This window comes from Ambystoma mexicanum, chromosome 3p, assembly GCF_040938575.1.
Source record: "Ambystoma mexicanum isolate Mex_15411 chromosome 3p, UKY_AmexF1_1, whole genome shotgun sequence".
NCBI classification, from domain to species: Eukaryota; Metazoa; Chordata; class Amphibia; order Caudata; family Ambystomatidae; genus Ambystoma; species Ambystoma mexicanum.
Genome location: NC_090925.1, coordinates 553401939 through 553424704, shown reverse-complemented (window position 1 = coordinate 553424704; position 22766 = coordinate 553401939). Strand labels below are relative to the sequence as shown.

General features: G+C 44.0%; 1 protein-coding gene across 1 annotated transcript in view; it reads right to left on the bottom strand.

The window, feature by feature from the left end:
* Window positions 1–22766, bottom strand: part of PREX1 (phosphatidylinositol-3,4,5-trisphosphate dependent Rac exchange factor 1) — a 1235108-nt gene that overhangs the window by 202735 nt on the left and 1009607 nt on the right. The window contains exon 22 of the mRNA XM_069651281.1: window positions 8052–8236. Within this exon, the coding sequence (XP_069507382.1) occupies window positions 8052–8236 (185 nt within the window). The remainder of the gene's footprint in view (window positions 1–8051; window positions 8237–22766) is intronic.

Here is a 22766-nt window from a genome sequence, read left to right as displayed (position 1 = left end):
CAAGAACAGAAAGACTCTTTTTCTCATCTGAAAGCCTTACTCACCTCTGCTCCGATTTTGATACAACCTGATCCAGATAAACCCTTCCTACTTGAGACGGATGCTTCTGGAGGGGCAGTTGGTGCAGTCCTATTACAAGAAGCAGATGACAGACTAAACCACCCAGTTGCGTCTTACTCTAAGACTCTGACAAAGAGTGAACGCAACTACTCTGTCCTAGAAAGAGAACTCCTAGCCATTAAGCTAGCCTGTCAGGAATGGCAACATCATCTTCAAGGGGCAGCACACCGATTCCTAGACCGAACGGATCATCGAAATCTCCGTGTGTTACAACAAATGGAGTGTTCTAATGCCCGACATGCCAGATGGGCTTATTTTTTTTCTCCCAATTTGACTTTCAAATAACATACATTCTTGGATCAGAAAATAAGTTGGCCGATGCCCTCTCTCGTAGTCTAGGAGAAGAGACAAATTATTCCCAAGAACATGATCTCTTGTTTCCAGATCTAAAGGTGATAGCTACAGTGACCCCGTTTCTTCATGAGCTCACAACCTCCTATGCCCAGCAGCCCAACCTCCCAGTCACAGTAACTAAAGGAGGTGACACCCTTTACTATCATGGAACTGCTCTGTACCTTCCCGCTAAGAAACTTCAGGATCAAGTCCTATCATGGTGTCATGATCTACCCCTTTCCGGACATCCTGGTATCAGGAAGACCTATGACCTAATCAGTCGACACTTTTGGCAGCCTGACTCCGCAAGGATGTCGACAGATACGTGTCTTCATGTCCTGTTTGCGCTGCAAACAAATACAGAACCAGCAAACCTCTCGGTATGCTTCAACAACCCCAGTTGTCCATGGGAACACATATCCATGGATTTTATTGTAGACCTACCTAGTTCGGAGAACAAGACCGCCATCATGGTCACCAGAGACTCCTACAGTAAGATGGCACATTTCTCTGCTTTATCCCAACTGCCTTCAGCTACTGAAGCGGCCGCCATTTTTCTCAGAGATGTGGTACGTCTCCATGGACTACCTCGAACAATAGTCTCAGACAGAAGGTCTCAATTCACTTCAAAGTTTTGGGCTACTTTAGGTCAACAACTAGGTATTCATAGAGCACTTTCTTCCGGTTATCACCCACAAAGTAACGGACAAACAGAAAGACTCAACGCAATGCTTGAACAATATCTACGATGTTTTTGTAGCAACAAACAGGACAGATGGTATTCTTTCCTCTCTGAAGCCGGGTTCTCCTATAACAACTCTCATCACACTTCGATCCAAATGAGTCCGTTCTACTGCACCTATGGCTACCATCCCCAGCATATGCCATTGACGGGAATACAATCAATGGGTACCCCAGCCATTGAAGACATGTTAACTGAACTCAAAGAGGTCCACAAGATGGTTAAGAGGGCATTAGAGACCAGCCAACAGACCCATAAGAGGTGGGCAGATCAGAGTAGACTGGCTAATCCCGAATGGAACCCCGGACAGTTGGTCTGGCTGTCTACTAAATTCCTACCTCGTTGGATTCATGTTGGCAAGTTTGCTCCCAGATATTTGGGTCCATTTCCCATCCTAGCCTGAGTTAACCCTGTAGCTTTTAGACTACGTTTACCCAAGAGTCTCCAACAAATTCACCCGGTGTTTCATACCTCGTTACTCAAGGAATGTAAGGAAGATCCATATCAACGGAGGACACAGAGGATGAAGACTCCCACTAGACAAGATCCAGAGGAGTATGAGGTCGACTATCTGGTGGATTCTCGGTATCGCAAAGGCAGAGTCCAGTACTTGGTCCACTGGAAAGGTTATTCCACAGAAGAGAGAACGTGGGCACCCAGACACCACATTCACGCTCCAAGGTTGTTGAGACGCTTCCATGTGCTACACCCAGGGAAACTGGGGGGCCCCCGGAGGGGAAGGGGTTATACTGTCAGGATTCAACCATGGAAGCTCTGGCATGCTTGGAGACGCACGGCAGTCTAGAGTTCCCATCCAGTGGTCTAGTCCTCACCTAAAATGGCCGCCCTAGGTATATATCCAAGCCCCGCCTACCAACCTGTGCGTTGTAGCTGCTTACCGATACTCAGCGCTTGCAGCTTTGCCCTTGTTAGCTGCCTTCTTTCCCAGTCCAGAGATTAATTTCTCAGCCCTCTTCAGCCCTTTCCAACCCGTCTCCTTGTCGGGTTGGTTTCAGAAGTTTTCGGCTTCCCTTTCTTTTCAGCTACGCTCGCTACGTTTCTCCTCCTCTCTCTGCTTCGTCATGGTCCCACTTCAGCTTCTACCTACCGGCTTCTCGCCGTCTCCCGCTTTCGGTTCCGTTTCTTCGGTCCCGTCTTCTCCTACGGCTCTCCGTGTTCTAAACTGATTACCTTCGTGGGATCCATCTAAATCTGGTAAGTGGGATTCTTCTCTGTCCTCCCTAGTACCTTACCTTTATCTCCACGGTACCATACCATCTCGGCTTCATTTCTTTACTCACTCCGCCTTCTTTCTTGCCGCGGCTGACATCGGCCGCATACCCAGTGTTCTTATTTCACTTGTGGATTCAGACTGCAGTCATACTTACCGGATCCTTCCAATACTTCCGGAGCTCTTCTTCAATCAAACCCTAGCCCCGGACATACTCTTTTACCCCAGAGGGATCTATCCTTGTCTTCACGGAGTAACTACAAGAAGACACTGCATCAGGGTTTTTTGGCGCCATCCGGCTTTTTCCCTGAACCTTGGGGTTTGGCTCCCCGGAGTTCCCCTCAGACAGGTACCAATCCCTGTCAAGGTGGCCTCTGAGGGAGCCGGACCTTATCTACACGATAGGAAGTCGAAGGAGAAAACACCAAGGGAAGATCCAAGATCTCAGAAGAAATCATCATCCTCTTCCAAGGACAACGGATCGGAGGATTCAGGTGAGGAGCAGGGGAAGGGCAGGGCAAGACCTGACACCCTGTACCATAGGACTAGCACATAGAGATCCCATATCGCTCACTTCCCCGAGGTCTACTTAAAGACCTCTACTTTAGGATGGAGGAAGGGGAGAAATGTGTGCCTTTGCTGGAAACAATGAACCAACAGGAGGAACTACTCGGACCAGACATTTGATGTATTTGGCAAACAGCCCTGTCAATGGGCACTTGCATGAATGCCTTAAGACACATTCACCTATGTGATTGGGTGTCAGGCGCAGAATGTTGATATGGCAGTTCCTGTAGATGTAAAATGTTTTTTTTATTTATTTATTTTTAATTATAGAGGACTAATTAGATGACAAGTGCCATAAAGTTTTCAAAGAGGACAAATGTGCAGGCAATCTGCATAAAAAGGCTGTGTCCCAAACTACCAGTTAAAGACCTTGCTACTGAAACTCCTATCTGCAGCAAGCTCCTAATAAAGGTAGATTGCATCATAGAGGGAAGCCCACCAAGACACTTATCCTAAAAGCCGGATCACTTCTTAAGAAACAGAGATCGGGACTGGTCCAGGACATTGAAAGAATGTAATTTAAGTGGCAGACACTTCCAGTTACTCTCTCAACGAGTCAAGTTAATTTCAGATGCATTGGTGCTCAACAGTGGTCAACGTGGGTGGAAGCGGTTGTGAGCGGTGCTTCTCCAATTTAAAGTTTTACTATTCCTATACTTTTAATTTAAATGGAAACCATTCCGGAATGGTTTTGTTTTAAAATAAAAGTATAGGAAGAAGTTAAATACTTGCACATCAGTTACTGCACTGAACATTCCCTTAACAAGCAGATGTGTTTGGGGATCGGATTGTGCATGGCAGGGAGTGTGCAGTGGGTTTTGTGGAGAGCGGGGGCAGGCCAGCAAGGAACATAGCTCCACTACTTCTTTTCATATACTTCAATCACTGGTGCTCAAGGAAGTAGAACCAGATAGAGTTCAACTATTTACCACTAAAGAAGGCTACCCACATTACTCCCTTGCCATCTGATCCAACCATGAGATAGGCCCTATGAGAGGGCATCCAGGACCTTCTATGACAGCATATCATTGTCAGACTGGCCTGCAATGTTATTTCAGCATCTTCATGGTCCCACTTCAGCAAGAGGTTTCTTACTCGTACTCAATCTGAAAGCCGTGCACAACATTGTAACACACACAAAGTTCAAGACGGAATCCCACCCAAAGCATAATGAATGCTTTCCTCCAAAACCCCTTGAGGAGATTGGACTTCAAATACCTCTGGGTTCAACAGGAGGCACTATCATTTCCATTTTACGGTTATCCCTTTCAGGATCCAAGCAACAGCAAGAATATTATTAAAAACCCTGTATCCCCGGATGGCATTCTTCACAAGGCACAAGGAGGAAATCGTAGTATTCCCTCATCATAACAACTGGGTTATCCACGGGGTGGTCACCAAAATGTGCATGTCAAAGATTAACACCTTGTTGAGAAGGTTGGGTTGTGGCTGCCCAAGGCCAAACGCTACTTGATTAGGATTCAAGACCTCTTATTCATTGACACCCACTCCTGCACTGGGACACTGCTCCCAGAGTCCAGGGAAACACAACAATGTGTGTAACTGGGGCGATTATGAGGGCAACAGTAAGCAACAGCCTGCCAGGAGCTGGGGATGCACAGACTCATGGATTCCCGTGTTTTTTCCTCAGGAAAAACTCTGCTTTGCACATTACTTTCTCATCACCACAGGCAGAGTTTTCTGAGCTAACACAGAATTTCGAAGACCTCATTCTGGTGTCGCATTTGGTTCCACAATCCTGCAGAGTTGGTGGTGCCAAAGAACCAAGGGTCTTAGCATGCAACCTACCAGTTACTACATTGATCAATTTGGATATAAGCTCTTGGAGGAGGCTCTGATGGGGACCTGGCTGATCAGTGATTTTGGTCAGTGCAACAATCAGGAATGGCCTTAAGATAGAGGCAAAACAAGGTCAATCAAGTGACATGGTTTCCTATGCGGATTTATCTGGCTTCCACCCCTTCATTCCTCCCCCCCCCCCAAGAGTTCCCTCCCTGGTGGGTTTGAAGCTGAACACCAATTTGAAACAGGTGTGTTAGCTCCTTAGTGGAAGACAGCGGCTCGGCCTTTAGCATCCAAGGACCCAAAGACCCTCCACCCTGAAATCTTACACCAAGCATTGGGCCTCCTTTGCATTTTGGCTCAGCAGCAATAAGTTACACCCGCTCGAATGCAGACTTGCACACACTTAACTCCTTCAGGAGGATTTGCAGCTATGTTTGGCTAACCCTTCTCTACAGTTACATTGGGCCATCGAGCAGGCTATCAGGGAAACTGAGCAGAGTTTGGGCACGGGAGAGGGGTTGGAAGGCAAAACCTGTATTGTCAGACCTCTCCATCTCTCGCCCCGGTGGTTAGGTCTCTGTCCCTTGTTGTGGCATCCCTAAGGTGGCCAGAGCACCTCATATGCCTCTTTTGAAACCCTTTGCCAATAGTTAACCTACCATCCTTCCTTGCAGATCCTCTGAAGCGAGAAATGGAAATATACGAGTTACCAAAAGTTAAAAAGACCAATTTGGTTTACTTGGAGAGAGTGTCACCTTTACAAAATTTGAACAGACAGTCTGTCAGCATTGGGGCCAAAGAGAAAGCTAGGATGGCATACCTTCACTTGATCATCTGGTGGCTGAAACATTCTATCTCTTTAGCCTACTCTCAGTGGTTTCCCTCTGAAGGCAGCGGGACGATGGGTGCAAGCCCAATCCACAAGGGGTATGGTCTCTTCCTGGGCTATGGTCATTTCCCTGCAGGAGGTACATGGGTAACTACCTGGATTAGTCCAGGACATCTGTGCATCAATTTCAGCTCCAACTTCTATGTAACTGTGATCACTGCTTTGGTATGGTTGCCTTGCAGACTGCACTTGATCACTGTATAGTTTTACGAAATGCTACTGTTTCACAGTAATCTCTGCTCCTTGTGTCTGTGAGGGCATAATGGGCCCATCTATCGTCATTGGCACACTTCACAAAAAAGGAATGGGTTGAAGAGGAGGAACATGGGATTCATGCTCTGATTGCTGTACTTACCAGCAATCTTCATTACTCATAGTCCTACTCTTCCACATCACAGTACAGTACTTACACCATCCTCTCCCTCCCTTGGGGGCAGATAATTCATGGCCCTTTTAGTAGAACAGCAGGATTGTAGGAAGATGTTGAGGTTTTATTATATTATTCACTTAGAAGGAGAGGGGGAGAGGGCTGGAGGAGGGAAAAGGGGATTTTTATGAGAACAGATGACTAGCAGGAGCTGGAAGCCTTCACAAGTTCTCTGACAAGTAAGTGTAGGACTTCAAGTAGCAATGTTTCCCGGTAAGTAAACAGGGCATTACAGGAATGCATCCATGTAAGAGCTAATGAGAAGATATATGCATGTTTCTCCTCTATCAAAACAATATTTGGGAAGTTAGGCACTTCTCATGGTTGAAAGTAAATCTTTACTTTCTAGCAAATTACAATGTCTGGGATTGGAAGCATTATTGTGAGCTGAAAATACTTTTAATTATTTCTTACAAAAGGTGATGGTAACAGGTTAATTGTTCAAACAATGTCACCCAAAAAATGTAATGTTTGAGTTTTTCTGAACAATGAACTATAGACTGCACTACACTCTTGAAGATGTATTGGGCAAATGTATAAGTAACTACAGAAATATTTAATGGTCCAATGGCATTTATCTATAGGGAGACTAAATGCTCTTCTAAGTCAAGAAAGCTACTTACATGTAACCTATCTTAACCTAATTTCCCAGAATCTAAAGCAGGGGCTAAGTCGCTCTACGGTGGCTTCTTCAGAGGGAAACTACAATAATCTACTAGATTCAGATCTGGTGATACATCGGATGACCCATTTTAGATCTTATTTCTCGGTCTGGTATAGAACATCTTCAATCAAAGTGGTAGAATGACATGGAGAACCTATATCTACAAGGATGCATGTGTAACTTTGTTTGATCTGACACTCAAAGGTGCATTGTTCAAAATTACATCAAACAGATAAGACACATTGACAATCTCCTTACAAGATGTGGTAAAATGGTATGCAACAGTAGGTTGATAATATTTTATATTATCATTCTTCACTTGTGCACTTCAGGGGAAGATTTTAGTTTAATAATTAATTATATGGTGCGAGAAACGTTTTTACTACCTTGAAATTATGTCTCTTTTTCGGCAGTAGAAATTGTTTCAAACTTTCATCAAATTAATGAATTAGAAAAACAGTGAGTGTAATGTCTACATACTTATCAACTAAGTGACATAACAATTAACAAAGCAACCTACACCCGGTTCGTACTGAACGGATATCTTCTGAATTTGAAAGTCCACAATTCTTTTGCTCAATGTGCAGTTCCACTTTTAATAAGGAATAGGTAGCAGTAGATGAAGAGAGATTGCCTGCAAGTGTTCCCAATTATGGAAGGTGTTGGCAAATCATAGAATTTTAGGTTAATTTTTTCCCCATTCTTAATTTAATAAGCCTCACAGTATTTCTAGTAGAAAGGGAGTATGCTTGGTCATAGTACGATTTTGGGTGCAATTCTGCCCACCCAAGACTTAAATACTGAGCTACCATGAAAGAAATGCAATTACATAAGAATTATTATTCTATAGATCTCGATTCCCAGAACTATTTACAATTGATAAGACTACTAAACAGCTTTTCTCTTTTTTAAGTTGAACATTTTTATAATAATAGTCCATGTCAACAAACATTTAAGTCTCATTTTCAACCAGGTGAGTATTGGTTTTCTTTATAAAACTGAAAAACCAACAACTCTTCGAATACTTGAAGATTATATCCATGAAATGTCATTCCTGGTCTAAAATGGGCAAACAACTTGGGGACATCTTGCTTTTTACTAGGTGTACACAGCAGGGTCTTTGCAGATCTCAGAATGGCATCACTGACATGGAATTGTGAGGCCATCACCTTTTTTGGGGTGCCACCAGGGTAAAGAATTCATGCAGCTATGAGCTTACAAGAATCACTTATGACTTCTCGCAATGATGGGTCGCGCAATGAAAGAACCCACCTTGGCCGTTATTCCGAAGCAACCTCGCGGCTCAACTGTTCTCTCCAGAACATAGCACTTGATCCCAGCAGTGCTTGCATATTCATACACAACTCCATGTTCCAGCTGGACGTTGTCCACAGTCAGGCTAACGAGAGGCGTGGCTTCACTGATTATCAACTGGGAGCTGAAGCTGTGTGTGAGATCTGCAAAAACAAGTAAAGTTACCAGCAAAGTAAGACACAGAAAAACAATTTATGCACAAGTTAATGGTCTGGTCAAACCAGAAAATATAAGAAATAAATATATTAAATCTGATTCATGGGTAATGAATCATAAAGGACTTTTCACAGGAAGCACAGCACCTTCTAATGTACGGTGGAAGAATTATTTAAATGGAAGTCATCCACTAAACTAAGCATATGCTTTTCACTGGAAACAATCGTCAGTTTCAGAATGTTTGCTGCTGTTAGACATATTTGATCTACATATGGTACTGCACCGAAACCCAGGGATCTTTTAAAAAATATATATTATATAACACTTGCATACTAAAAACGGAGACGGTCACAATACACTGTAGTTGGCTTCAGCTGCAATAAACATTTTCTCGACTTTATGGCCAAGGTTACAGGATACCTTACCTAGGAAAAGTTAAAGAAGAAAAAAAAAAGGTTTCCTCCGGCCACATCTAGAAACGTTTGTGAAAACTGGTGTGATTACATTAAAACTTGTATGTAAAAACAAAATGATGAATAAGTAAAACAGATTTTGAAACACACCTATAAACCTTGTCTGCTCCACTTTTTAAGATTCCTGGCATGCCCCAAGCCCTTGCCTTCAACTGGTGCACCCTGCAGATATTAGATTGGTCAAAACTATTGAACATAGGAGTCAGGAGAGCTTAGAATAACGATCTGAGGTGAGAAGAAATAATAAAAACAAGGAAGATCCAGATGAATGAGCAGGGCACACGCCAGAATGAAGAGGATCAAGAGGAGAATTGAAATCTGGATAGTGGGCCAGTTGGTTGTAAACCACGATCTCCAGAATCTTGGTAAGGAAGCAAAGAAACAGACCACATCCTCCTAACTGCCTTCAGGTTTGTACTCGAACCATGTCTAGCCTGCTATGTTTGTTTTTAAACCTCTGTTCATTTAAATATTCCACAACAACCACATAACATGACAGAAAATAAGCAACATTTACCACAGATACATCACAGCACGGGGTGCCACACATAATCAGGGTGGGGCAGAAGGAGAAATTGCACATAGACTGCACTACAGTGCAATACAACCTCTAAAATCGATGTCGATCTTTGCTGGCGGCAGATTCAGCTTGCCAAGCAAGAGAGAAATTCACCTCAACAATCCAGTGGACTAGCCATCTGCACAGTTACTGAACTAAGTGTATCCTCTAGTTCATTAGCACAGATCATGGATCTTAACCAATTTGCATAAGTGGGAGCTGTCATCCACGATTTAGAGATTGTTGCCTTGGCAACCCCACTGAAATGTAATCTTTTCTGCTCCACCGGGCAAGCCAGTTGACAATTCCAGAAACCAATCCACGAATATTTCTTGAAGTGTACACTACACCTCATCCCAAAATGTACGATCAAGGGACATCCCCCCCCCAAGCCATACGTAGGAAGCCTGCTCCAGCAGTAGAACACTTGGGGCATTCCCTCCCTTCCTTTGTGGGTCATATAAAGGGGTCCCTGGTTTCCCCCTGTAGCTCTCCCCATCCTGGGCCTTAAAGGAGAAGCCAATCAGTTTTGACTGTTTCGTAGTAGTACCTGCCTGTGAGATGGTCTATGGAGTCCAGTGTGCAATAAGTCCCAAACCACCAGAAACCTCAGTTGTCCCTGAATGCTGCCAACCCCTAGTTCAGTCTACCAAACACTGAAGTTGTCCGGAGGAGGCCACACGGTCCAGCGCTCACCGGCCACACCGGCTCTCTGCTCCCTCTTCAGAATTCAAAAACGAATATTTCAATGCACAGCACCCTCAGACAAGTTCCCCACAATCCATCTCAAGGACACCCACTCCAAAGCAGGATCTACAATCAAGATCTCTGGGGCTCGAGCGGACCTCCACAGTTAAGCGGCCATGCTGTTCATGGCTCGCTATGCCCCCCTAGCATGTGATTGATAGACCACACTGTATGATCAGGTCCGGAAGGCTTTCTAAGCACCTGTGCTTAATAAGATGACCCCATTCAATGTTTTTTTCTGAAAAGGGAAACTCCATTCTGCAGCATATTCATGGTCAAAGCCACAGCAAAGATAAGGATCCCATCTGCCTTCTGGTTGAAAGGAGTTCTCCAATTAAAGTGAAGGCTACCATGGCAAAACTGTTGCATGATAGTCATTCATTCCATTCATCCACCATTATAGCCATGTTTCACCTATGCAGGTCAGGCAAAGAGCATTAATCCAGCCCCAGACTGGGCCAGATAAGTCATTCTTAATAAAGGTGACCTGGTCCACATCACAGAGGAGGCACTGGGTCCTCATCTGGACAAAGGGCCAAATTCTGTATCAGTAGTTCGGAAAATGGAGTACAAGTCTTTGAAGAAGACCAGGTTCTCTAAATACAATATTTGGCAGATTTCAGCAATGGTCATGATCCACAGCAGTGTCACAGCATGGGCTCAGTTCAAATACTGAACAAGGGACCCCCATCCTACATCTATGGTGCCAGTCACAGGGAATGCTCTATAAGCAGACTTGTGGACAATAATTCTCAGGAAGTGTCTTGTGCACAGACTCCTCACTGATGCATGCACAAGTATCCCAGTCAATGTTCCCTCTAAGCTGTGCGCATGTGTGCTTGCCCAGCTTCCTTCTGGGTGCCGCTCAGAAGCATTTTAGCAGGGCACATAGGCAATTCTCAACTCAAGATTTAATAAGGCACAAGCCACAGCAATTACCTGATATTTGCTTTCTCTTAAAATAACTAACTAGTCATGATATTCTAGCTCATTTACATTACACTATTATGCAAACATGACATTAAAAACCTAACCCCTCTCAAAAAAAGAATAGTCACAAGAGGTAAAAACTAATATGAAAAAGTGGCCTCATGAACAGAAAAAGCTAGGATATGTCTGCACACATCAACCAAATACTATTCCCTCCCCACCCATGGCTCCTATGCCTCACTCTACCACGTGTTTACTCTAACCTCTTCCCCAGAACATATTTAGATATTACCAGACAACCTTGAGTCTTCCTCTCTTGGCTCTGTGAAAGGTTACCGGACTTGTACCTACATCCACATGTTTTATATTTGCTGTAATTTAATTATCCTTCAAGCACCAGAACCTCGGTCACCCATGGTGCCTTATCAAAAGTGCCCTTTTGGAAGGCTGTCCACCAACTTCCCTGGCAGCATGACTCATCAAATGACTCCGGAAATTCAACCACATCACCCCAACCCTCCTCTAACTGCACTGGCTCTTGCTGCAAGCCCATTTCATCTTCAAATCCTGTTGTATCATCAACTGGGTTGTCGCCCTGAAGTCCCCAAGCTACCTGCCTGAGAAACTCAGCATCTCCAGAGGATTGCGGTCCAACAGAATTAAGGAAATGTTCAGACTTGAACTCTGCAGTGCAGGAGGGAAAGAACGAGAAGACCAGCCTTCTCTGTTTATGCTCCATGACTCTGGAACTCTCTCCTGTCAACATCAGACTCACACCACCGTGGCTACATTTCAGGAAAGCGCTTGGGAACGTACTCTTCAAGTAATGGATCCTCTGTAAAACATAGGTCCACATTCCCTCCACTCCCCAACGTACCCGAGACTCTGTGATCCGCTCCCCACTGTCTCCTCCCATGGTTGCTTGTAGATCCCTTGCTGCAAATTGCCCATCATTGCCCTCTCCTATTAGTTCCCACTCACTTGTTCTCTGATTCCCTCCCTGTGTTCTCCACCCTATGATTGTAAAGTCCTCCGTTGCTCCCAAAGCAAGGTTTGCGCTCAATAAATACCCTAATAATAATAATAATAGTAATAATAAAAGCATCACCCATACTATGTAACCCAACTATTATCTCAAATATCTGATACTGACTGTATGTAAGCAGGCTACTTGGATGTGTAACCTCATCCCATGCTTCTTATTCTTCCTATTCATAGTACATATGGCACACAAGTGCTTTGAAGTGGTCCTATTGCAAGTAAACGCATTATATAACTCAAATATGAATTTGCTCTCTAAGGATTTTGAGTAGACATGTCATGCTCAGTGTCTGCTACATTAGCATTGCAAACATTACCCTATACGTGGAGAGAACTATTGCAATTTCATTTACTTGGCATGCAAGGATAATGGGTATGGGATATGGCTGGTACTACTAGTCTATAATATTAGGCCAACAGGTATTAAGACAATAGAATACTTTGCACACAATCTGCATTCTTTCCAAGTGTTTATAGTTGCATTGGGCCTAGGCCTTATCACATTATTCTGTAACTTGCTGCTATACAAAACGGTTTCAATTATCAGTTGTATAATCCTACCCAATGCTATAAGGGTAGGGTAAGTTGCAAACATTCTTGTATTCACTGGAAAATAATTGTGTACATGCAGATTAATTCCATTTTCTTAAAAAGCACATAATATCATGGTGAGGCACTACATTTGTTTTGCTTGCAAGGGGGATGCAAACATCCCAGTGAGTATTTTGCAGCTACTATCCCTCACTTGTTACAGCGCCCTGCCAACTAGTTTTGGAGGCTAGCACAGTAGCATGGGGTGTGGGGAGGGGTACGGGTGGAAGGGCACAGGAAAACATGCCTTGTGGGTTATAAACAAATTAGTAACTTTCAAAAACCAAGTGAGTTGTGTTGACAGTACATTACAGTGAAGGAAATGTGTTGTTTGTTTCCTAACGGGTAAGGACACTCTAGTAACAGTCTAGAGAACTGCACCTTCTGTTTCTGAGAGCATTTCAATATAAACATGTGTTCTATTAAAGGATAGTTCCGGGACTTTTTTTTTATTGTCCCTACGGGTCGGCCATGTGTTTGTAAGCATAAATCGGTAGATCGTAGGAAACTTTCCTATGGACCTTACCCGACTTTTCGCCCATTATCGCACTCGAAATCAGCCTCCATTTTGTGATAATCCTATCATTCCGCCGCATCGACCTGGCTCACCTGCCTTTGCGGCACTAAATCAAATCCCCCGCCCCTGAAACAGACTTTATCAAAACATTCATATTCCCCGCCTCTATCCGTGACGTGACTGAGCTGCGTAGGCAAACGCGCCCAGGCGTCTTCTACGCGACTCCACACAGACCCCGGAAATCAACACAGATCAGCTCACAATACAGCGCACCACAATTCGGAATATGAAACTGTACTTTGAAATCAAACCGCAAGATTGTAAATGTGGTAAAGTACATTTATTTGACATCAAATGTTTAGAGAATATTCAGCGATTTGCATTTTTATTTGCTCATGTTCCAAAAAGTTCGTATTGAGGAACGCGATGGTCCTTTGCTGTACACAGGGTCTTAGAGCATCTCACAATACAGCACCACAATTCGGAATGTGAAACCGTGGTTTAAAAGCAAACGGCAAGATTGTACATTTGGCAAAGTACGTTTATTGGACATCAAATGTTTAGAGAATATTAAGCGATTTGCATTTTTATTTGCTCATGTTCCAAAAAGTTCGTATTGAGGAACGCGATGGTCCTTTGCTGTACACAGGGTCTTAGAGCATCTCACAATACAGCACCACAATTCGGAATGTGAAACCGTGGTTTAAAAGCAAACGGCAAGATTGTACATTTGGCAAAGTACGTTTATTGGACATCAAATGTTTAGAGAATATTCAGCGATTTGCATTTTTCTTTGCTCTCGATCCAAATTAGTTCGTCTTGAGGGAAGCGATGTTCGTGTGCAGTACACAGGGTGTTGGTTTACGATAAAAATAAGCTCTTCTGTCGCACTGATAATCGCATGGCTGTTCCAACAACGAGGCACTAGGCCACCACAACGGTAGGTATGTTGCATCTAACCGTTAGTACCGCGTAAGGGCATACTTGTACTTGGCGATCGTCCCATAAAATGGTCAGGGTGGTAACGTTGTTCACGCGGAGAAGCAACTGGCGGCTGTAGAAGCCGTCCGCCGGTGTCTGGTACTCGTGACACAGACAGTAGTGAATGATGTACCTAAAAACATAAAAAATGAAATTAGTCTCACCATCAGATCCTTATTAAAATTATTCATTTCATAGCGAGGACAGCGCTACTGGGTGTACACAAGTGTTTAAAGGCGTGGCGAGGCATGGAGGGGGGGGAGTGGAGTACAAGGTAAGTAGCATAAAATAATAAATAAATAGGGCCAGCTGGTGGCAAGTGCAAGGTAAGTGCAGAACAAGTGCTGGGAAGGGGGGGCTGTAGGATACTGAGACAGTCCCCCAGTGCAGGGGTTGACAGGGAGGCAGTGCAGGTGGAGAGTGGAAGGGCCCAGGACCGAGGTCGCAGACAGTGGACCAGTTGTAGCAGGGGAGAGGGAGAGAGAAAGCAGAAGCAAAGAGGAAGGTTTTGAGGTGCTTCAGTAAAAGAAGATGGTTCTCCTCCAGATAGTGCGCGGTAGAAAACACTATGCCACATAGAACGAACAAGTACAACTGAACCCGTCTTTAAAGCCACTGTATAGTAATGAAATTGCGGTATAAACTCATCAAAAGTTACTTACATTATATTTGCATTTTCCATTGTGTCTCTGTGTAGGGCAGACCCGAAACACCACTCCTTCTTTGCCGACGTTACTTCTTCTAATGAACGTGGCTCATCGTTTCGTTTCTGAAATTTTATTCATTATCTTTTCTTAGTCTTTCAGGATGGTCCCGGCCTGTCAAGGTCAAATCACAATAGAACCTTATATTGGGTCGTGGGCCTTTCCGCCACCCGAGCAAAACATCAAAGCAGCTGACCTTCACTTTGAGCGAGCACACATTTCTAGTTAGCTCCAGTTAGTGTAAGGGCATCTTGTCTGCGTGCTTTTTTTTTTATTGTCCCTATGGGTCGGCCATGTGTTTGTAATACGGAAACATTCTATAATTTTTGTAAAAATGATTTATATTACTGTTTGGTTTAATTGCAATGGGCCTGCAACATGAGGAGACTCGAGAGAACAGACAATCGAATTACAATCATTTAAACCGTGATGTGTATTTCTCAATGAGCTCTGCTTTAGGTGGACATGGAACAGAGGCAATGTTGGGTGGCAATGCAGTTGTCCCCTGCATAGGTTCGTTCACCACTCCATGTATGTGCCTATCGAGGACATCTACGATAAGTCTCTCAATAAACTCATATTGCATATCCTCAAACACTGGTTTGATCACCCATTGTTTACTTCTTTTAGTGAAGGCCTTATTGTAGCGAAGCGTCCCTAAAGTTCCGGTCGTCCTACTTTGTTGACGGCCAACATTATGGTTATGTGCCAAGACCGCTAGAAGAGTCCGATTTTTCATGCCTTCCATGCCAAAATGCAATCTTTTGGGCCTGTACTTTAGGCACATATTGTGGAACACCTCCAAATCTCCTGTGTGGCAGAATTCCGTGAGTCCCCTCAAATCTCTTGTTATAGTTTTATCAAATACAATCTTTTCAATGGCCTTGTGAGTGGGTGATGAAGGAATCAACCACTTCTTCTTCCGTGCCTCCTCTGTGGACAAATGGCCATGTTCACATTTGTGGAAATGCTCATTTGTCGACCATCGATGTACGTTGCTACAGTGCAACATTACTGACCGCCATTTTTCCAGTAGAATTTCCAACGACCCTTCACATGTTTTTGAGCTCCACCAAAGATGGTTGCTGATTGACTTGGACCACTGTGAAATACCTTGCATATCTTTTTTTTTTCCTGCAGCCGACAATTTTTTATTGATTGTTTTTGCAAGATGCCATACGTCAAATTGGTGATTTATATTTTTGTACTCTTCTCTCATTGTCTTGGCAATTGAAACGTGTCTGTCCGTGGCTATCAGGTCGATCACCATTCCCCGCGATTGTAGTTCTTGCAATGATGCTACAAAGCCAACTTTCTCCATGGCCACTGAGGATGTACTTTGTGACACCTGCACGACCACCGAACTCACAATTTTCTTACTTTCCATGTCCTGAAAGTGGTAGGTGCAGTACTTGGCTGAAAATCCTGGACTGTCGCATTGTCCATCACCGGCTAGCCTGAAGCGTTTGCCCGCGAATGTACTTTCCATTGACATTTTTTCCATTCTCCAAGCTTCGCTGATGGCTGGAAATAGATAATCGGTTTGGTATTTGTAGAACTGACTTTTCGCAATGAAATGGATTCCCACAAACTGAAAGAAATACTGTAACTTTTTAAAACTTGAACCACTAAAAAGTGCGGCCGCTGCACAAAGTAGATTGCCTGCTGGCAGTTGCCCCAGCATGGGTTGTGCAGACCATGCGAACGGATGATATTGTGTACAGGTGGCATGTATTTTAAGGTTAGTGCCTCGAATTGCACGAGTCACATTAATCAATGGCTCCCCACATACTTCCCCACCAACCCAATGCCCACATTTCATCATCATAATAATATCCATCAAACAGCTATCGAATACAATGAATTTGGCCTCTTTCCTTATACTGTCACTCTGCATCCCAGCTGGTTCGGCCTGTAACGTTGAGGACATGTCACTCGCATGAAAGGTACAATCTCTGATATCGTCTTCCGCTATGCTGAGTGATATTGATGGTGTTTCATTGTCGTCCACTTCATTCTCTTCCATTGCAACATCTGTTCCTTGTCCGGAGATGGGAGAAAAAAACAATGTCTTCAACTTTCGCGTGCTCTTATTTTTTGCGGGTGTGGATTCTGTGAATTGATCTACGACTGCATCCAAACTACCAGGAGGACATTCACTATCAATGGCTGGTGGTGGTATAGCTCCGTTGTCAATCACTTCATATTCTTCCCATTGGCACGATGCATCTCCAGTCTCAAGTCCCTGCCAAAAGGTTTGACAAGCAACATCTCTCGTTCGCTTCACTGTCTGTGTAGATCTAGTTCTTACACCCACTCGCAACTAGAGGACAGATTAGAAAAGGGATGTTCAGTTTAAACACAACTTACAGTATTGAACTATTGACAGTGAAAGACAACATAATATAGTGAACAGGACACTAACCTTCTTTTGCTTTCTTTTCTTTGAAACTTTCTTTCCTCGAACTTCAACATCTGGACGCTGTTGCTCCGACTCGTGTGTGCATGTCTCCACTTCCTCTCGCGCTGCAACGACTATACTTTCATGATAAGCACATCCATCACTCACTGAGGCTCCATCGACTCGCTGAAACATAGAACTTTCATTAGTATGTATAATAATATTGAAAACACAAAATGTACTTGGGGACCAATACCCATACGTACATCTCAATAGCAAAACACGAATGAACGCATTGTGTAGAACATTCAAACGACAATAGTTCACGCATTGTTGATCTAGTTAGATTGAACTGTCAAGATCCATACCTCGGGCTCCGCATAGACTTCCATTGATGATATTATTGAAGATGACGCTTCAGCAACTCCCTGAAACACAGTAATTGCATTAGTATGGTTTTCTATTTTGTTAAAAAGAACATAAACTTTGTGCAGGCGTCAACAGCTCATCTAAATAGACCTGCACAATCTTTGATCAGTTGTCTAAAATAAATAATGGATATCTAAATATGATTCGATTTGCTCCATCGTTGGAAGTGTCACCACCCAGAGATCTGCATCAACTACTAGGGGTGATGTTCTTGTTGAAGAAGCTCCGTCAGCTCCCTGAAACATAGTACTTGCGTTAATAAAGAAGGAAGTATAGCGGATGTAATCACGTCATTTGATCTCGCTTGATCGATCTGTCAGTATCCATACCTCGAAATGCATAAGAACATCAAGGGACGCTGTAACTGCGGTGCACACTTCTGCAAGCTGTTGCGCCGACCCGTAACTGCACGCTCCCCCTTCTTCTTGGACTAATGCTCCATCGACTCCCTGAAACATAGGACTTTCATTAGTAATGAACACAATATTGAAAAAAGAAGACACATACGAGGGCGACGACAGAAGGACATATCAATGGCTAAAAACGAAAGAAACATTGTGTGTAACAATCACGCTACAAGAATGCAAGATCTGATGATCTCCATCGATGGAACTGTCCTGAAACGTACCTCGAGCATCTGAGTGACATCTACGGTTGTCGTCAATGCGTTGGACTCCTCAGCATCTCCCTGAAAGACAGTACTTGCATTATTTTGGATAACAATAATTATAACTGAAAACAAAGACTAGAGGACGAGTACTGTGGTGTACCATTAGGTAAAATAATTACACGATCAATTAAAACTATTGATTTACATGCCTAAAACAAGTCAGTGTCAGAATAGCTAAGTAAGATTACCCGATAGGCGCTTGAAGTGGCTGATGACTGCAATAACGACACGGATGGAGAATCTTCAGCCTTCATATTGAGTGGATACATAAATGGGGAAATTATTGTTAGCTAATGCTACACACTACCGCAATGCCGAGAGATAAATACGTAAACTTGACTCACCAGTGGAGGGATGTGGACGAATAGAGTGGGAATAGCGGTTGAGAGCAATTTTCGCCTCGCTCGCGGTGTTTTCGTCCTTATTAGCAATGATGTGGAGTACATGTCTGGGCTAAAGTGCCTGCTGCAGATGCGGTATCGATCACCCCTCTTGTCCGCAAAGACTTCTAGGACTCTACTTTCTATCTCAGAGGCTGGATATCCGCAATATCGGACCCATTCTCTTATCTGATCTATTGTCTTAGGGAAAACATGCATTATAGTACCTTCAGATTTGTTATGGGTCTTCGAAGGGCAACCGCCAATGGAACAGGCAGGCATTATGGAAAGTTCTGAAAAGTAAAGATCAACAATTCTCTATGAATACCAATGTGTTAAAACATTAAATGACACATAAAAGGTTCAATGCAAGGTCCGTTTTGGTTCTTGGAACTATACATGTTATTCACATGCGGATAAGTATTTCAATAACTTTCAAAAAATAGAAAAAGTAATTTGACTAAACTCAGAACATGTGACTAGTTCCTTGCATGTACTGTCGTGAACGAAAAGAAAACATGGATGCAATTTGATGACTACTAGCAAATAGATATAAATTAAAAAATTGGACGCAAAATGATTATGGTACATGGACTTACCTTGACGAACAAACAGTTAGATGCAGGGATCAGAGTAGTTTCTTGTCGTAGAACAGGGAGCAGTTCACAGGTTGCAAACTGACGAGTTTGCTCAAAGTGGTCACGGAAGTTCACAGAGACGAAGAGCAGATAACCAGCACCTTCACGGGTTGACTAGCAAAGCGCAAAGAAGTTCTCATTAGAAATATGAAGTGGGTTATAAAGAATTCGAAACAGGGGTGTGTTTGTGAATGAATGACGTGTATATGTCGTGGCATTATGCGGTCTGCAGGGGGCCGTCCAGCGTGAGGGGGGATGCTTGGCAGGAGACACGGGGTCTGGAGGTAGACATGGGAACAACAACCCATGCTCTATAGACCACTTTGAAGTGTACATGGTCTTTGGCACCTCTTGGCCTTTATCGCTCCCTGACAGCTCCACTTGCCAGCACAAGTACCCCGGTGCGAACTGCCTTTGATAGGGCGGGGGGGTGGATCGGGGCGGTGGTCGGGCAGACAAGACACAGGAAGACTCGTGAATGGAGACACACTTATGTGGATTGCAGGGGGCCGTCCAGCGTGAGGGGGGATGCTTGGCAGGAGACACGGGGTCTGGAGGTAGACATGGGAACAACAACCCATGCTCTATAGACCACTTTGAAGTGTACATGGTCTTTGGCACCTCTTGGCCTTTATCGCTCCCTGACAGCTCCACTTGCCAGCACAAGTACCCCGGTGCGAACTGCCTTTGATAGGGCGGGGGGGTGGATCGGGGCGGTGGTCGTGCAGACAAGACACAGGAAGACTCGTGAATGGAGACACACTTATGTGGATTGCAGGGGGCCGTCCAGCGTGAGGGGGGATGCTTGGCAGGAGACACGGGGTCTGGAGGTAGACATGGGAACAACAACCCATGCACTATAGACCACTTTGAAGTGTACATGGTCTTTGGCACCTCTTGGCCTTTATCGCTCCCTGACAGCTCCACTTGCCAGCACAAGTACCCCGGTGCGAACTGCCTTTGATAGGGCGGGGGGTGGATCGGGGCGGTGGTCGTGCAGACAAGACCCGTTTGCCGCAGGGCCTCACCAAGGAGAGGCCATCTAACTGAATGTAAGAGGATGGCTGCAGGATCTACTACATGGAATGCAGGGGGGTGAGTTTATAAATACCTCACCCTCCCAGGAGAATATACACTAGATTCATTTAAAAAATCAAAACAACCATTGTTAAAATATATGTTGGGCTTTATTTTAGATTTTAATTAAACATAAATAATAAACATTACACATTGTAAAGTTGAGGTTGCAGCACATCGAGGGAAAATCCGCGGTATTGTCCACTGTCACTGGGGAAATGTTGTCTAATGGCAAGTACCGCACAGGCAGGTATTACTCTCCGAACGCGGTGTCCGAGCCTCCCGTGAAGCCACCAAGTGAAGCAACGATAGGCCACCAGCCTGTACCACCTGTGAAAAAAAAAGATGCAAACTGTATTAAACTGACCAAACTTTCTTATCAATGTCGATTCAGGTAACACATGTCATTTTTCTTAGAAAAAAATTATATCTAGAAAATGCACTATATGGAACAAATTTACATGCGTTCGAATGATATGTAAATGTAATTTTATATGTGGGAGACGACCATGAAATAGTGGTGGCATCACTGACATCACAAACAGAGTATACTTACTCGTTACTCGGATTACGCGGACGAACAGTGCCGCGAAGTTCGTGCATAAGCACCATCATCATCCTCAACACGGTCCGTGAGAGGCAGGCTTCCCTGAACTCTGGCAGCTCGGTGATGCATTGCGGACTTTGCTCGCCTTCCTGCAGACTTTGCTCGCTTTCCGAAATGTAGGCCAAGCACCCGGAATTTTCACGGCAGCAGCAGTTCTCCTCCTCAGTTGGCATTAGCTCGCACCGATTGCACGTGCACCAGGTGGAGACGCCGTCCATGCGACATGGTCCAGGCTCTTCATCCGTTGACTGGTCCTCCCAACTGCCGTCCGAATCCCCATCGTTTTCGCGTGCTTGACTTTCCAGTAGTTCTTCCTCGGTGTACTCGGGCTCGTACATATACGGCATTATTGTGGCCATTGTGCGGTAAAGATAGTAAAATAATTTACAGAGATGGTACAGGTGTTCACACGGGCTACAAGCGGCGAAGGTAGCTGACCAGAGCACTGAAACGAGTCACAGAATACTCAAAGTAACACAGAGAGAGGAATGGAATCGAAAATCTGCTGCTGTGTGTTGTGAAACGGTCTGTTTATACTTATTGGGGAAAGAGGCGTCCTGCCATTTCCATGGCAACACGTCAATAGCTGAGGCGCAGCGATTGTTGACACGAGACGTGCTTGAAATGGGCAGTACGCGTCTGCTGATGTCAGGCTCAGGGGCGGGGGATTTGATTTAGTGCCGCAAAGGCAGGTGAGCCAGGTCGATGCGGCGGAATGATAGGATTATCACAAAATGGAGGCTGATTTCGAGTGCGATAATGGGCGAAAAGTCGGGTAAGGTCCATAGGAAAGTTTCCTACGATCTACCGATTTATGCTTACAAACACATGGCCGACCCGTAGGGACAATAAAAAAAAAGTCCCGGAACTCTCCTTTAACTCTAGCATCACCCTGCATCTTGTTTAACTGATAACAATGAATTACAGAGGGATTCCCAGTTACAGAAGAATGCACTCAAGCTGTTGTACCTCTAAGCATTGATGCTATTAACCTCAGAGTTTCTTCCACCGGGCTCCATAACAAGACTCAGTAAGGCTCTAGTTGAATTTTGTCTAGGTTGTGGTGAGGAAGGGTGGCCAAAAGTATTGGCTGTCTAATGTGCCCAGTAATTTTACTTCTTATTACAGGGTTACAAGCAAAGCTGTGATACGAATTGATTTCCTACTTGAAGTGAAATTATTTTTCAGGTAGTACAAAAATAATTAGCTTTGCCAACAGGGATACTTTATGCTTATTGAAAGATGTTCTTTCCCCTTAAAATGCACCATGAGATTGGGCAGACATATTATTAGAATTCCTTCCTATGCACCTGCTGCGCTGGGCACTGGTTCAAAAAATATCAGTGGAGCTTTGTGGACAGGAACCAGGGGTTGGCTCCTATGTGTTCATTGTTTCCTGTTTTTGAAGGGCCCATTTTTAGAGATATGTCTCTTAGCTGTATGGCTGGGTTTGAGTAAGTGCTGTCACAACTCATAGGAAAATGTAATGTGGATAGTAAGCAGAAGCTAGGGGATTTGTATCATATTCTGTGGTGCATTTATTTGGATGCAATTATCGTCCTTGCACAAATTATGAGAGGCATGTTCTCCTAGCCCCTAAATTACAAGTGACACATGAATACCTATTGGCTTGTTTTCTGACCCATTCCTTTTAGTTGCCATTATTCCATCTGCAAATATTGTATCCTATCTGATTTCTTCACAGCCACATCAGTTATGAAAAGCGATAATTATTTTTTGTAATACACATTAGTGTTTTTCCAGTGGCATAA